Below are 18456 nucleotides of genomic sequence, written 5' to 3'. Positions count from 1 at the left end.
CTCTCTCTCTCTCTCTCTCTCTCAAGTCCTCTCAGCTCTCCACCATATAAGGACACAGCAAGAAAAGGGCTACTTGTAAACCAGAAAGAGGGACCTCACTAAGAACTCAACAAGGTTGGCACCCTCATCTCGGACTTCCAGCCTCTAGAACTGTGAGGAATAAATATTTAAGCTACTCATTGCATGATATTTTTGTTATAGCAGCCTGAACTAAGACAAAGAAGAAATACTGCTCCAACAAGATTTATAAGTGTATTTTAGGGATCTATATTGGACAAGTTAGCTTCCCCTGCAGCGACCATTTACTGAACCTTTACTATGTGCCAGAATCTACAAAAGAGTATGTGTGTCATTTCACTTCATCTTCAGGATGACCCTGAGAGTCATATTAGCATCTGCAGGTAAAACAGCCAAGGTTCAAAGAGATGACTGAGACCAGGCACGATGGTTCATGCCTATAATCCCAGCACTTTGTGAGACCCAGGCAGGAGGATCGCCTGAGCAGAGGAATTCGAGATTTGCCTGGGCAATGTGGTGAAGCCCCTTCTCTACATTAAAAAAAAAAAAAAAATTAGCCAGGTGTGGTGGCATGAGCCTGTAGTCCCAGCTACTCGAGAGGCTGAGACGGGAGGATCGCTTGAGCCAGGAGGTCAAGGCTGCAGTGAGCCATGTTTGTGCCACTGAACACCAGCCTGGGTGACAGAGCAAGACCCTATCTCAAAACAAGAAGCAAGAGAGAGAGATGACCAAATTTTCCCAGGACACTCAGTGAGTTAGTATTCACACTGGGATTTAACCCCAGATCTGTATGACTCCAAAGCTGGGGCTACCTCTACTCCACTGGGTTGCGTCTGCATATGTAAAAGTTAGGTGCATTTTAAATATTTGTCTAAAATGAACCTTAACCTATTGCAGGGCGTGCGGCCCCAGCCTGAGACTGGCTGCTTCATCTACAGATGTTTCTCTATTTGTCCTTGCGTACGGAAGTTTTATCCCTGCAAGGGCCGTTTCTCCTCTGTTTAATCGAATACCTGTTAGTCTGAGATTCTCTAAATGCCCCACAATAAAAGTGAAAAACAGTCTCAGGTATATTTTTCCCCTCTTAAATAATGGAGCCTAAATGCCGAGTGGCCAAAAGCAGGCCTTACAGCCATTGGCTGAACACCATCTGAAGATGAAATCTGTCTCTTCAAACTATGTCAAAATTGCTTAATAAGAACTCAGGGGACCCCACATTAATGAAAGGATGCATCTGCTTTGGGTTTCACATGATTGGGAGTGATGGTTCGGAGCCAGCCACCTATGCTTGACTTTCACTCCTTAAAACTCTGCGGTTAATCACAGCCCTCATTATACAAAGGTTACAATGGATATAAAGTTTGAAAGATTCGGTTCAAGACTGCAAGCGGTGGCCAGGAACCAAAAAAAAAAAAAAAAAAAAGGAGAAGACACAAAGACAATGATCAAAGAACAATGAATAACAGCCAAGACTAAGTCGGTGCAAAATCTTCAGAATGAGAAATGAAATGGAAAACTTACAGGATAAGTACCAAGCACAAGTTTTAGGTATTCTGGAGACAGGAAACTCAGAATATTTTAGCAACCGATTATGTCTATGAGGGGGATGAATAATTTATTATCTGATAAAGAATCTTCCCTGAGCCTGTGACAAGAAAGGTCAAATAGACAACTGAAGTAGAACAGTAAATACACTATATACTACTTGAAAAGGAAGTCTGGAATGGAAGGGGAAGAGCTTCCTTGGCCCATGTTCATCAACTCCCTCAGATTACAGGAAGCGCGGGGGATGTACTTTTTAGGTACGCTCATATTAGGAACCCAGAAGTATTCATACAAATACATGCAAATAACGTATGAATACAATACTTGTCTAAGTCCTTGAAAAAGGCCAATCTCCCGGCATCACCCACACACCAGCTGCAAATCCTGGATCCACCCTGTATCTCCCAGCTGTATGAGCCTGGGAAAGCCTATGCAGCTTCCAGCCTCTAAACTACCTCATCTGCACAATGGGTTTCACACGTAACATAAACACTTCACTGTTAAATGCTAAACACAATACCTAGTACAAAGACAGATATGAATATCCAACCCCCCACCTACAGGTGACAATAATACGACATTTTGCAAACGCCCCAAGGAAGAACTTCAGAACTTTACCTTCCTCTGTGAGCATGAGCTTATTGATTTGAACAAGTGGTTTATATGGTCCTTGCTGTTTTGCAGACTTGTTTATATCATACTTTATTTATTGAAAATCCAATACTATACAGAAAAACAATTTGTAAAGCAAAGAAATGAGGAACAAATCTAGCGGCTGATTTAGGATGAACTCTTCCCAATAATCTACAACTATTAATAATATTAATAGTGTTTATCTTTTTGTTTAGTTAAAGATCATACAGAACAATGGGGATAAGCCCTGTGACTTGTGATGCGTTGACGAACGATCATCTTTTCCAAGCCAAGTCACCAGCTTAGACAGGCATAAGGCTCGTATATTACCCACCCCACATACCACATGCCTCCCCCCGACACATATATCATAAAAGAAGGCTAAGGCCTTCCATCTGCAAAGGCAAATCATGGGACTTAAGCTTTTAGTGTCAAAGGAGACTGTGGGGAATTTCCACAAACAGTGAAGCTATACCAGCTCATAAAGTCACTGAATTTGAAGGAGACTAAAAGTAGCTGGAGTTTTGCAAAAGTCCTTAAAAGTGCGAGCAATTTATTCCTCAGCATCCTGGCCCATCGTTCCTTAAAATCATGCCATGAAAACACAGGTGTGGCAGTTTCCAGGCAGGGCAATCAACAACAACAACAACAAAATGAAAACACAGGTGTCAGTATCTATGAAAAGCACAGCAAAGTGTTGAGCCCATGTGCCTAATATAATGGTTGGTACTGCGTGCTCCCTATCTGAAAATAGTGTTAAAGTCATTATTTCCGATGCTTATCAATGAGGCTGCAATCACATAATGCTGTCAGTACTATCCCTACGCCTTCACTCCCACAAAATATATAGACCCGGTAACAACTCTATCGAAAACCTGAATCATTACAGCACTTCAGCAGCAAACCGTGTGGTTGCAATCAACTGAGCATGCGCTCTCCCTCTAAAACATGCACATTCTATTACCTCTGGCTAATAAATCTTTCATTTTTACCCCTCATCTCTCTGCTTTCTCAATAATCATTTTGATATAAACCATTGCTTGCTGTTCCTGATGACTAATCCCTTAATCATCTTTCCTAAATATATTCAGAGTGTATTTCTTTGTAAATACAAAAGAAAAAGCAATCACATAAATAATTAAGATGGCTTTTCAAATGACAGTTGAGTGCTAATATGAGCTACACTGGAAAATACTAATCAACAAACTAAATACACATCTATTAAAATGCAGGAGTCCAAATATATGAAGACAGAAGAAGAATTCATTGCAACTCCATGGAACTCATACTGATAAACATCCGCCCTAGAGCTCCTCTTTCAGCCTGTTGGAGAGGTTAAGAAAAGTAAGCATCACTTTGCACTTTCACGTGTGAAGAAAATATTATTATTGTTATTATTAACAGCAGCAGCTAACATTTAATTGAGTACTTAATTTATTCCACAATAGGTTAAGATTTTATATACACAGAGTCAATGTCTTTAATAGAACTACCTATGTCTCTCAATGGAGATATTATGATGTGCATTTTACAGATGAAGAAACTGAGATTTAAAGAAGTTAAGAAACTTGCCCAAGGTCATAAGATGTATCTGATTCTAACCGTTGCCACTATAATACGGCATGTTTTACAGCTATGGTTATGAACTGGGGATGACTTACACCCCCAGGAGACATATGGCAATGCCTAGAGACATTTTTGGTCATCACAAACATCTTTGGGTCACCATTCCCATACGAGAGGGGAATGGATTCAAGACACATTCCGGAAAGTCAGGGGTAAGTCGAATAGTAACTCTAAGAGAGGGCCACCTGCCCCTCTTCCCATACCAGCCCTCTCTGCCCAACCTGGTGGCCATCTCAATGTCCAGCAGATGCTGATGTTTCACAACACTTATTGGGCCCCATGCTATACTAACGGCCAGTCCCCAACAGAAGCTCTTCGGCACTCCCTGTTAAACAGACTTAGTGAGGGCCTGGCATGCATGAGGCACACTGGTTACTCATAACAATCCCTCCCCTCTCTCTCAATCCACCACCCCTGCCTCCCAGCCTCAGCCTCTTCCCTTTTCCTCCTGCAAACAACGTAGGGAGATGGATGACATCAGGTCCATCTGCTCCCACTCTACCCTACCTCCTTCTTCCACAGGATCAGAGTTTTAGATCCCAAGTTCCGGGGATCTAAAATTTAGAAAGTAAAATTTAGAAATCTAATAGAAACAGAAGAAGGAGGAACTTGGAGACCTACTAGGGTCTTTCAAGAGCTCTACACTGGAATGTCAAGGTCTTGCCATAGCTGTTCATGAAGTGTATTTTGATACCTAATAAGCTCTTGTGCTTTACATGCAATGTCCCTCGGAGGTCCTAAGATCTCAAGACAGGGAGTGGGATATGCCAGACCCCGAGAAATAAAGCAACGGAAGCCCGACTCCAATAGATACTGGGTAAAGGAAAGAATTAACCATGGTAATGCAGTAATCAGACACACCTATCATTGTCCCAGACTTAGAGAACTCACATGGAATCCTAACACGCAGACACCGCTGCTAAATAAAAGACAGTCCACTCCATCTTGAAAACAGGAAAACATCTTATTCTGCCAGCAACACTGGCCTCTTGGAATACACAGGAAAATATTAGGTGCTTGTCTTAAGAGGTGAGGGCACCAGTGTATAATTCACATAAGGATGTGAATGAGGTAGATCACATCTGTGCACTGTTCCACAACATAGGAACAAGCCCCACTGTCCCGTTTTCTTTATTTAAACATGAATGGGGGCTGATGCGCCTCCCCCTCCTCCCTCTTTTTAATTATGCCAAATGGATTAGCCTTTTAAGACAGTGGTTTACTTCTGTACTGTCCATGTTATCCTATTTTAATTGTTTTCATTTCTTCTTACTTCTAACTTTGGAGCAGCTAAAATATCTCAGCAGGAGGGCATTTTCCCATGAAATAATTAGTAGTCGTAGTAATTACATATAGGTTCTTAATATACTTCTATAGGGAATGTGTTTTCACTTAAGTTATATTTTATTAAATAGCTGCATCTCCCCAAAAGTAATTTGAGAGCTCTATAAAGGATATCTTGAATATAAAGTGATGATAGGGTAGACCAGAGTGGCTTCGTCTAAGAAATAGGATGAATCCTGAAATTAATCACTCAAACCGCAGCTAGAGAATTTGAAAGCAAAATCTGCAAAGTATGAACACTGATACTAAACACAGTAGAAAAGACGGGACATGGGGTGCAGCAGACAGACTTGGAGTTTGGAAGCCACATGGACCAAGCAAGGGGCCTGATTTTGAGCTCACCAGCTGCGCAACTTGAGTGAGTTCCTTCACCCTTCTGAGCCATCCCTTGGCTCAACTGTAAAATGCAAAAAAAAAAAAAAAAATAGCACCAGGTTTTTGCATCCTCCTGGATAACGGATATAAAGTGCCTGACACAGCACATGACAGGGATTTGATAAATGAGGGCTGTTAGCTGTCCCATTGTGGATGTGAGAATAGCATTCCGCTGGCTAAGAGACAGACATGAATGTTCTAGAACATGGCAATCCTGGAATGTGCAGTGAAGGCAGGAAGAGGAAGAATGGGTAGAGAAGAACAACTTGGGATGGAGGAATGAACTCTTATCTCCAGAAGCAGAGCTAAGAATGCCCATGGAGCCTTGGCACATGAGAGCCTCTGCTGAGCCAAACGGTCCAAAGACTTCTGAATGAGCTTTTGCTGCAACAAAAAACTTTGGATCATTTTGAGAGCCTCCCGTGAGGCGCCAATATGTTTCAGTACCTTCCCGGCCCCGAAACTGGTATGATTCATTGTAGATAACATATGAAAACGCTCAAGCTGGCCAGCAGCTTCAAAAACTGGAGTCTATCAAATTGACCTTGAGAAACACAGGAAGGCAATATTTAGCGATATGCCAGATGAAATCCTTGCACAGAGATATGAAGTGAGGAAAGGCCTGAAGGGAAGCAGGCCAGCAAATATCAACCCTCAGGGAGTTGGGGGATGACACAGAGACCAAGCCTAAGAGGTCACCAGAGCAAGAAGGCCTTACGACTTCACATCCTCTCTGCAGGGTATGAATGGTGCAATGGAATGAAATGGTAATGACAGTTTCTGGTGCTAAATCTGAGTTTCCACAATCATCGTCTTGGGGAAATGAGGAACACAATATAATGGCATACACAGAGAACAAGTGAGCAGATGAGAGATGATGAACAGGTTGAGTTTCTCCAGCCTACAACCTATCAAATCTAATTTTAAACATTCGGAGTCACATGTATTCGTTTTGTTTCTGTTCCATTTTCCTTTTCCCGTGTCCCCAACGGTGAATGATTTTCAATAATTCTTAGTCTGGGATCACTAGTCTACCTCAAGCTACTATATGTTAGAGTAAAACTATACAACAGTAAATTTTATCATCTGAAATTGACGCACAGGGACCCAATTATGGCTCAAAATATAAGAAAGAAAGACTGAACAGTGGGTCTTTGAGATCATCTATCCCATCCAACCTTTTTCCTTAAAGATGAGGAAACAGAAGCTACAAATAGATCCAGAGGCTTACCCAAGGTCCTATCGCTAATTGGGGCTGGTCCAGGAATTTCTGCTCTAAGCATCAAACGATAATTAAAATAGGATAAATGCAGATGAACGTGTTCTCATATATATTGTGTTCTCAGAAAAGAAGAGGATAAATTTAATGATGCAAAAACAGTTGTGAAATAGCATTCTCCTCCAAGACTGGTTTAAACATGAATGGCACTGTACAATCAGGTTACTATAGTGTCACTAGGGTCCCTGGAATTTTACCTTTCCAGTTTCAAATATTACATCAAATGGGCAGAGTTTTACAATTTTGACATGCCATCCTGCTAGTGCCAAGAACACTGCAAGCCCTCAACAGTTGTCTGTCTACACTGTCAGTGGGAATGGAAATTAGAGCAACAAGATTAAGAAAATGACTCGGGAGGTCGGGAAAAGTGGCTCACACCTGTAATCCCAGCACTTTGGGAGGCCTAGGTGTGCAGATCACGAGGTCAGAAGATCGAGACTATCCTTGCCAACATGGTGAAATCTTGTCTCTACTAAAAATACAAAAATTAGCGGGGCGTGGTGATGCGTGCCTATAGTCCCAGCTACTCGGGAGGCTGAGGCAGGAAAATCGCTTAAACCCAGGAGGTGAAGGTTACAGTGAGTCGAGATCGTGCCACTGCACTCCAGCTTGGCAACAGAGTGAAACTCACTCTCCAAAAAAAAAAAAAAAAAGAAAAGAAAGAAAATGACTCAGGAACTGTTACCAAAACTTTAAATGCATATGCCCTTTGAATCAAGGAGTCCACTGCTAAGATTCTCCCCTAGGCGTTTACTCACAAATGCGTAAATAAAGAATGTTCACAGCCGCATAGTTTAGACCCAGTATCAGATGAAATTGTAAGAAAGAATGATGCAACAAAGAGAGAACTGTGAAACACCATTGCTTGGAATAACAAATAGCAAAACAATGCCAACAACCTAAATGGCCACCAAAGGGAAGACTGGTTATAGCATAAGCACATGATGGAATATTATTTAGCAGTTAAAACAATGAAGTAGATCTATATGCACTAATAAGAGATCTCTTGTAGTACTAAGTTAAAAAAAAAAAAGTACAGGACAGAATGTGAGTGTGTTTGCTGGTATATATATAACCTTTTTCTGGAAGAATACACAAAATAGTTAATAACGTTTACCTTCCAAGAGAAGGACCAAGAAACACTTTCACATTTCATTTTTCACCTTTCCATTCTGCACGTAGATTCAAATAAGATGCATGTATTCCCATTTGTACTCTTCTCGATACATCTCTAAAGATTACTACTATCCCACCTACTAGAGGTTATTACTTTAGTCAGAAAGACAATAAAATAATCAGAAAAAATAACACTCTGCTTTCTTTTATATTTAACCCAAAATAGTAAGTCCAGTGAGCTCAAGATAAGGGCTCATTTCAAATATACTGAATTTCAAATATTTCATCATAAATACACTGAAAAAGCAGAAATAAATCTTCCTTTTCTGTATTTTCATAACTTTTCACTCCAGAGTACCAAAAATGTTCTTAAGTACACTGTGGTCTATTTCTTCAAATGGCAAGAAATCTTTCACAGCATTCGAAAACGAAGACGGCCTCTGCAGGGTGTATCCAGCCCCCTTCAGGCTCTGCTCCCAAACACGCTGCTCTGTCTCCTCCTCCCCCTCCTCCCAGGGCCTCTGCACCGGCCATTCCCCTACCCCATCTGACCCTTCTCCACCCTCCTCAGGTCTTTCTTGAGATCTTAGTTCAATCACTTCTTCCTTGGGGACTCCAAAGGTCTCCCAACTCCCTGGCATCATTACTGATTCCTATGACCACTCACTGTTTTTTCAAGTTTACAATAAGATCTGTGCTTTTTTTTTTTTTTTTTTTTTTTTGACTAAATTAGTCTTTCACGATAGGCTGAAAGCTCTACAAAAACAGTGGCAATGTCTGTTGTCCTTAACAGTAGACCCCAGCACCCATAGCCTAGACTTCATGCTAAAGTGCAGTGACGTTTCAAAAATCAAACAGCTCACATCACTCTCTAGCTCAAACCCTCTAATGTCTTCCTCATCGCTATCTCAGAGTCTACCAGACACCCATCCCCCAAGAGCACCTCTCCTACCCAGTCCATTCATCTACACTCACACTAGCTTCCCTGATGATCCTTGAAATCTCCAGGCCTGTGCCTACCTCTGAGCCTTTGCATATGCTATTCTCACTGCTATGAGAGTACTTCTCTTGACATTTGCATGGCTTACCTCTACTTCATTCAGGTCTCGGATCAAATGTGACAACTTTGGAAGGCTCCCTGCTGATGACTCCAGCATACTCATGCTGTCACTCCCCTCGCCTTCCTCTGCTTTACTGTCCTTTATTTATTAATATTATGGTAAATATTAAACTTGATTATGGTCTATTTTTCTTACCTAGATGGTAAGCCTACGAGGGCAGGGATTCTGTTTCATTTGATACTATATCCTTGGTCCCAAGACTAATGCAAGCCCTCAATAAATATTTATGTAGACACATATCAACATCAACTTCTATACAGACAGAGAAAAGTAAGAAATCAGAGATAGAGTTAAAGCCTACTTCTTTCTAATCTTAAAAATCATAAGCATAACAGTCTCCTAGTTGCAATTATGGGCGTTCACCATGTTTTATTTTTCTTAATAAATGAATTAAACGAATAAACATTCTCAAACTCCTGACTAATAAAGCAGATGACACTGACAATGAACTATAAACAAATGTGTGAATAATAATGGACTTGCTCATGCTTTCACTCATAAAACAAACAAAGTGAAGATGACTTTAAAAACAAAGACATGATTCCAAGACCAATAAACTTTACACACTGCACTAAAATCTCCATGTGGTGAGCCTGGCATGTGTATTTGACAATTAAAAAAAAAAACAACAGTAAAGCGCTTACCCATTCTTCTAAAATGCGTGACACTGCTTCACTCGCCCTTGCCATGTTCCTGCAGGCCAAGATCACGTGTGCACCATGGAGGGCAAAAGACTTGGCAGTTTCAAACCCTATGGTTTAAAGGAAAGTCAATGTTAGAAAACATAACATCAACATAGTGAGTCATGTTGAATGGCCTTTATCGGAGCACTACTTACATTACCCCAGGTTCTCAACCAGGGGTGATTTTGACCCCCAGGGGACAGGTACAAATGTCTGCAGACATTTTCAGTCACCACAGTTGTGGGGTAGAGTCCTACTGGCATCTAGTGGGCAAAGGCCAGGCATGCTACAAAACATCTTACCATGAACAGGGCAGCCCCCGACAACACAGAATTATCTGGCCCGGACTGTCAACACCGTGATGGTGAGAAAACTTGTCCTAGGGATGCAGTGATTTCAAAGATGAAGACCGAGCCATAGAAGAGTTCACGGCATGTCCAGCCATTTAACCATCAATAATGACCAGATCCTGTGCTCACGATAAGGACTTGATGCTCTACTCTATGGTAAGTGTCCCCAGCACCTCTGCTTCCACCACCGTCACCTAGGTTTCTTAGCCCCGTTTCCTATTTAAAACAATTAGAAAAGCTGGACAAAACAACACAGGTGCACACACACACATCTGTTTGAAGGCATCAGGAGGGCACTCTGACTGAGAATCTGGGGGGCCAAGATCTGCAAAAATTGCAAGGCCAGCATTTGGCAGTTTTTTCCCTTCAAGGCATATTTCATTTCCACACATAGTGGTTGGAAGCCTGAGAAGATGGGCTGAGCTTTTGGCAATTTTATAACAGGGAAAAAGACCCAAATTTGAGCTCAGGACCCATCAGGAAAGGGCCACGGTACACACACCAAACCTTTGGTTGGGACCCTAAAGAGTTATACCCTCGCTGTAATAACAAGAGACAGTCCAGACTTCACAAGACTGGAAACTCAGCTTCAGGCCATTTCAATTCCTGGTTTGATTAAAGTGATCAGTCCCTATCTATCCAATTTCCAGCAGCAAGAGAAAATATTCTCTGGAGGAAGATACCATTATCTAGCGTCTCAAATTACCACTATAATTATTTCAAATACTCATATAAACTCTCAGACATTCAAACAAAATAGCTAAGCATACAAAAAGACAAAACTTCACCAAAGCCAGAGGGGAAAAAAATGGAAATAAATGCACAGGAGATCTGTCTAATCAAGTTATTCAGAAACAGTGATTAAAATAACTCTGACTGATAGGTTCAAGGAACAAAAAGGCAAGATGGAGAATTCTGCCAGGGAATTAGAAACAATAAAAAAAATCAAACAGATATTCTGAAACTTAAACACAATAAGAGTAATTAAGAATTCAACATATAGGTTAACAGAATACGAGACATAGCTGATGACAAGATTAAGGAAACTATAAAATAAGTTAAAAAAAATCCAAAGTGAAGCATAAAAAGAAAAACATAACTAATGCAGTAAAGCACTGAAGCAAAGCACTGAAGAGACATATGAAACACATTCTCCTATGCTCTTACACATACATGTAATTTGAGTTCCAAAAGAAGTGAAATAGATTAAGATAAGCAATATTTGAAGACAGAATGGCTGACAATGTTACAAATTCAATGACGGATATATAGCCACAAATTCAAGAATTATCCAGAGCCACAAGCAGAAATATATATGTGTATGTGTTGACAGGTATATGTATAAATGTGTGGGTCTACATGTATGTGTATATATATGTGCAAGCCACAAGCAGAAATATATGTGTACATATATATATTTATGTCTATGTGAGCCGCAAACAGAAATATATATGTGGGTGTATACCCATATGTGTATATGTGTGTGTAGACACACACATATACACATACATGTCAAACTAACGCACATCAGAGTAAACTGCTAAAAACTGCAGATAGTTTTAGAAGTAGTTAGAGACCAGTAGCTACAAGACTGATAGTTATACCTCTAAGGAAAATGATGGAAGTCACAGCTGAAAGAAAGAAAACTTTCATCTTAGAATTCTATACCTAGTACAAATATTCTTGAAAAATAAAGGAGGAGGCCGGCCGCGGTGGCTCACGCCTGTAATCCCAGCACTTTGGGAGGCCAAGACAAGCGGATCATGAGGTCAGGAGATCGAGACCATCCTGGCTAACACGGTGAAACCCCGTCTCTACTAAAAATACAAAAAAAAACTAGCCGGGCGTAGTGGCGGGGGGCGCCTGTAGTCCCAGCTACTCGGGAGGCTGAGGCAGGAGAATGGCGTGAACCCAGGAGGCGGAGCTTGCAGTGAGCGGACATTGCACCACCGCACTCCAGCCTGGGCGACTGAGCAAGACTCCGTCTCAAAAAAAAAAAAAGAAAAAAGAAAAAGAAAAAGAAAGGAGGAGAACAAAAATTTTCAGCAAACGAAAGCTGCTTTTTGTTTATCACCTGCACTACACCGAGTGTCGCGTATAGACCCACACTGCAGGAGACACTAAAGGATGCTCTTCAGGAAGGAGGAAAATGACCCCAGCTATAAACCCAGAGACTCAGAAAGTAACAAAGAGCAACATAAAGGGTAACGATATGTTAAGATCCAAATGGTAAGAGTAGTAAACTCTGAGTTTTAAAATACATAGCAAAAATTACTGTATCAATAATAATAATAATAATGCTTAACCTAGGAGGTGAGTAATGGAAGTAAAGCTTCCTAAGGTTCTTGTCTTCTCCAGGAAGTGATATAATACTGATTTATATTACATTTTAATAAGTCAAAGATGCAAGCTGTAAATCTCTACAAATTTAACAAGCTAATGGAGAAGAAAAGTCGAATGACAAAAAGGCAAGAAAGGAGAGAAGATGACTAGGTACAGTGGCCTGTAATTCTAGCACTTTGGGAGGCCAAGGCATGAGAATCACTTGAGACCAGCTTGGGCAACATAGCAAAACTCTGTCTATACAAAAATTAAAATTAAAAAAGAAATAGCCAGGTGTGGTGGCAGGCACCTGTAGTTCCAACTACTCAGAAGGCTGACATGGGGGGATTGCTTGAGTCCAAGAGTTCAAGGTCACAGTGAACTATGACCATGCCACTGAACTCTAGCCTGGGTGACAGAGCAAGGCCCTGTCTCAATTTAAATGAAAGAAAGAAAGGAAAGAAAAAGAAAAAGAGAAAGAAAGAGAGAGAGGGAGGAAAGGAAAAGAAAAAAGAGAAAGAAGAATATAGAATAACTTAACAGGAAGCCAATAATAAGGTGGTATATTTAAGCCCAAACCCAAATATCTTTGTCATTACATTAAATATAAATGGCCTAAAGACAGCAATTAAAAGAAAAAAGTTGTCAGACTGAAGAAAACATATATATATATATATATTCTCCTTATAAAATAATGTGCATTATGTTTTGTACCTTTAAACACAAGGATAAAAAAATTGAAGTAAAAGAATGGAAAATATATATGGTATAATGTGGGCCAAAAGAAATCTGATGCAGCTATACTAATTTCAGAAAAAGGAGACTCTAAAGCAAGAAGCATTACAAGAGAAAGCACTGACCATTTCACAATGGTAAATTTCTTTTTTTTTTTTTTTTTTTTTTTTTTTGAGACGGAGTCTCGCTGTGTCGCCCAGGCTGGAGTGCAGTGGCGCGATCTCGGCTCACTGCAAGCTCCGCCTCCCGGGTTTACGCCATTCTCCTGCCTCAGCCTCCGAGTAGCTGGGACTACAGGCGCCCGCCACCACGCCCGGCTAGTTTTTTGTATTTTTAGTAGAGACGGGGTTTCACCATGTTAGCCAGGATGGTCTCGATCTCCTGACTTCGTGATCCACCCGCCTCGGCCTCCCAAAGTACTGGGATTACAGGCTTGAATCACCGCGCCCGGCCAACAATGGTAAATTTCATCCCACCAAGAATACATGACAATTCTAAATTTATATGTACTTAATAATAGAGCCTCCCATATATGTCAACAATTGACAGAATCAGGAGAATAAATGGAGAAATTCACAATTATAATGGAAGATTTTAACATACCCCTCTTAGTAGCAGATAAAATAAGCAGCCAAACACAAAGTATATAGAAGCTTTGAACAACTTAATTGATAAACTGAAAATAATTGAATATGATAAACGCTGAAAACAACAGCAAAATATACTGAAGTACTTCAAGAATACTTACAAAAACTGATGATTTGCAGGGCCAAAAGCAAGTCTCAACAAATTTCAAAAGATTAAAATTAGAGAGCATGATCTTTGATCGCAATGGAGTTAAATTATAAATCAATAACAAGATCCCAGAAAATTCTCCTTTCTGGAAATATATGTATAAATAAATAAGACATTATGGCTCAAAAAATTACAATGAAAGTTAGAAATATTTTAAACTCAATAATTACAAACATATATACAAACTTATAGAGTATAGCTAAAGCCATGGTTAAAAGAAAATCTACAGCCTTAACTACATATATTAAAAAGAAGGCCAGGCACAGTGGCTCACAGCGGTAATCCCAGCAATTTGGGTAGCTGAGGTGGGTAGATCACTTGAGCCCAGGAGTTCAAGACCAGCCTGGGCAACACGGCAAAATTACATCTCTACAAAAAATTAGCTGGGCGCGGTGGTGCACACCTGTGGTCCCAGCTACTCAGGAGGATGATCATGTCACTTCACTCCAGTCTGGGTGACAGAGTGAGATCCTGTTTCAAGAAAAAAAAAAAGAAACAAAAGAAGATGATCTAAGCATCCATTACCTTAGGAAAATAACCCAGCACATTAAGCTTAAAGAAAGCAGAACGATGGAAATAGAAGGAGAAAGGAGAAAGGAGAAACTTACAAATCTAAAACAAACATAAAATACAGAGAAAAAAAGAAGTTAAAAGTCTGTTAATTGAAAAGACTAATAAAATTGATAAAGGGCTAGCAAGACTGATAGAGAGAGAGACAGACACAGAAAGAGAGGGCACGAATGACCAATATCGGGGACGAATAAAAGGACATCATCAGGTCACATTAAAGCATAAGCAACAAAAGCAAAACCAGACTAGTGAGATTACATAAAACTAAAAAGCTTCTGCACATTAAAGAAAACCATCAAGACACTGAAAGGGCAAGCTACAAAATAGTAAAAACAAAATACTTGCAAACCTCATAACTGATAGTGTTCATATCCAAAATATATAAGGAACTCCTAAAACCCAACAGCCAAAAAAAAAAAAAAAAAAAAAAAACAGATCTTAAAAACAAGTAAAGGAACCGAACAGACATTTCTCCAAAGAAAACATACAAATGGCCAAGTGTATGAAAAGTGGAAAATGCACTAATCTCCAGGAAAATGCAAATTGAAATCACAGTGAGATGTCATCTCACACCTGTTAAGATGGTTCTCATCATGAAATGAAAGATAAGTGTGGTTGAGGGTGTGGAAACAAAGAGACCCCTTGTGCGTGAGAAACTTACATTCCTTAGTGGAATGTAAATTGGTGCAGCCACTATGAAAAACAGTACGGAGTTTCCTCAAAAAATTAAACATAGAATTAAAAATTGCTGCATTAGGATCCAGCAATCCCACTTCTGGATACACATCCAAAGGAACTCAAATCAGGATCACAACGATATGTCTGCCCTCTCATGTTCACTGTAGCATTATTCATACTAGCCAAGACATGGAAGCAGCCTAGATTTCTACTGATGAATGAATGGATAAAGGAAATGTGGAAGACACACACACACACACACGCGCGCACACACACACACACACAATGGAATATTATTCAGCCTTAGGAATGAAGGAAATTCTGCTATTTGCAACAACATGGATGAACCTGAAGGACATTATGCTAAGTGAAATAAGCCAGACACAGAAGGACAAATACTATATGATACAATTTATATGAGGAATCTAAGACACTCAAACTCACAGAGGCAAAATATAGAATGGTGGTTGCGAAGGGCTGGGGAGAGAGACAAACAACGAGGTATTAGCCAAAGGGTATGAAGTTTCAGGTATGCCAGATGGAAAAGCCCTAGAGATCTACCATACAGCACTGTGCCCATATTGTATCATGTACTTATAAATTATGATAATGGCTTCACAGGTATATACTTATCTCCAAACTTATCAAGTTCTATACATCAAATACATACAGCTTTTTGTATGTCAATCATACCTCAATAAAGTTGTTTTTAAAAATGAAAAATAAAGAAAAGGACTACAGATCCTACGAACCGTAAGAAGATCTTAAGATATGGTTAACAACTTTATACCAATGAATTTACAATACAGGAAAAAAAGACAAATTCCTAGAAAAACACTACAAAAAAAGTTGCCACAAGAAGAAATGGAAAACTGAAAAGTTCTGTATGTTTAAAAAAAATGAATCTATATTTTAAAGTCATCTCAAAAAAGGGGAAAGTTGAGGAGGGGAAGAGATGGGAGGGAGGAAAAAGAAGAGGCAGTCTAATCCAGAGTTTGAACACCAAGTCACTGCTCTAAACTAAAAAATACCATATTTTGTAATCTATGGTGGAAGACCATATAGAGTACAGTACAACAATGAAGTAGTCAACTCTACTAGAGAAAGCAGCAATGTAGTTCAGCCAAATCCATGTCAAATGGCCATAAATTATTGTTTACAAGATAATGTTAACATGCATGGAAAATCAGCATACCGTTATCTTCCTGACATCACCATGTGGAAGAGCCTAGTAAAGTCCATTCATTCAATCACCCCCACAGGCCTAATCTTCACAGAGAACAGTCGATTTATATAGACTACTTCTCGAGGGAAGTCAGCATAGCACAGAGGAAGACTCAAGTTGGACACACTTGTGTCGCTGCCAGTTCTAACCACGTACCAGCTGTGGGATCTAAGGTCACGCCTTGAACCCATGTGAAACTCAGTTATCGTTTCTGTGAAATGGGGAATAAGTGGTAAACATATACTGAGAGCCTAACATAATCATAGTAGGTGGAAAACAAATGTTAGTTGCCTGCTTTTTGCAAAACCCTTGGTGTCCTATGCCTCTTCCACAATTTGTATGACCTACCAAATCCAGCACAGTCACTATGACTAAAAAATTAAAACTTGCTCCTAGATGTGCTACCAGTGGTAACCTGAGGGTGAGTGACTTTAACACCAACCAGAATTCAAAGAAATCAGCCACGGGCTCCACCATTCCGTCTGTTTGTATACGGGCTCTGGAGCACAATGTAACCTCATTGCTGAGACAACCTGAAATTATTTTTTGAGATTTTGCCAAATCCCGTATTCCAAAATACATACATATCACCTAAAGATGACCTCTGATACTTAAATCAGATGCTGAAATAGTGCACAAAGGATTTCAAACCTGAAGTATTTAACACCTAAATCCGTTTGCCTCCCCTTGGGTATGTGTGTAGTAAAAAGTGTTTGAAGCTGTCATCTCCAACCTTTCAAGAAAGAGGACAATCATCTCAAATTAACCGATTTTTACCTGTGATGCCAATGTCACCCCTCATCACCAGTGAGCAAAAGACACCTAGATCATTTGGGGAAAATGAGAGAAGTAAAATGCCAGGTTTTGTAGCCCGGCTGGCTGGGGGCGGGCACCGAACAAAGTCTTGCTGACAGATCTGTCCCATCAATCAGGCTAATGAGATGGTGACAGCCATATGCAAGCAACACAGAGTGACCAAACACAACTGCACTTGTGAGCCCGGGACTTCACGCACCCAGAAGATCTCGGAGGGAATGGTGGACTCTGGGTCCCTTTGAAATTTCCAGGTCAAAGCAATGATCAGGAATATCTGTATTCACAATTTCATCACAGGGTATTAAAAAAAAATGATGTAAGAGAGTGGAAATGAGAGTAAACACAATTCTTATTCGTTACCAGCTATGTTTTTAACAGATTGAGAAAGCATTGATATAACCCAAGGCCAGGCAGGTTCCAGAGCTTGATTGATTGACTGACTGACTGAGACAGAATCTCGCTCTGTCACCCGGGCTGGAGGGCAGTGACGCAATCTGCAACCTCCGCTCACTGCAACCTCCACCTCCAGGATTCAAGCAATTCTCATGTCTCGGCCACCCCAGCAGCTGGGATTACAGGCGCGTGCCACCACACCCAGCTAATTTTTGTATTTTTAGTAGAGATGGGGTTTCACCATGTTGGCCAGACTGGTCTCAAACTCCTGACCTCAAGTGATCCACCCACCTTGGCCTTCCAAAGTGCTGGGATTACAGGCATGAGCCACCACGCTCAGTCCAGAGCTTTATTTATCCAGTTTCTCAGGTTAGCGGTAAGTTCCTTGAGCCTTGCACCCTCCCATCTTCGTATTTTGGCAGACTAGCACCCAGTAGGATTCAATAAATATCTGCTGAAGGAACAAATGGTTCTTGCAGACCGCTAATAGGCTGCAGTTCTGGACTATTTTAAAACAATCCAGGCTGTTTCAAACTGCAACACGGATGGCCCTCTTCCTTCCTTTATAATAATGCATAAATATTAAAATCCTGCAAAGATACCGCTCGCCATAGTTTTGAATGATGCTACCAAGAAATCTGTGGGGAAAAGCATGCCGTTTTTCTATCAAATTTTATTTTCCCAAAAATACCTGTTAAGTCATGCTATCTGACTTGACAAAATAATCCACGGCAAAGGACTTTTTATTACCAGAAAGGGCACATCTGACAAGACAGCGGCAACAGGCTACAGGCTCAAGCTTCCGCCCTCTCTCCTTTAGAGAACTCTGACT

The 18456-nt window shown here is 40.4% G+C and overlaps 1 protein-coding gene across 8 annotated transcripts in view; it reads right to left on the bottom strand.

Annotated features, from left to right (window-relative positions):
• WWOX (WW domain containing oxidoreductase) overlaps positions 1 to 18456 on the bottom strand; it is a 1123672-nt gene that overhangs the window by 1051090 nt on the left and 54126 nt on the right. For all 8 annotated transcript variants that reach the window (XR_013412200.1, XR_013412201.1, XM_001105944.5 and 5 more), the window contains one exon: positions 9702 to 9808. Coding sequence is in view for 6 of the 8 variants with exons in the window: in XM_001105944.5 (XP_001105944.4) it covers positions 9702 to 9808 (107 nt within the window). In the remaining 2 variants the exon portion in view is untranslated. The remainder of the gene's footprint in view (positions 1 to 9701; positions 9809 to 18456) is intronic.

Source organism: Macaca mulatta, chromosome 20 (assembly GCF_049350105.2).
Source record: "Macaca mulatta isolate MMU2019108-1 chromosome 20, T2T-MMU8v2.0, whole genome shotgun sequence".
Classification (NCBI taxonomy): domain Eukaryota; kingdom Metazoa; phylum Chordata; class Mammalia; order Primates; family Cercopithecidae; genus Macaca; species Macaca mulatta.
This window is presented reverse-complemented; position numbering and strand designations above follow the sequence as displayed.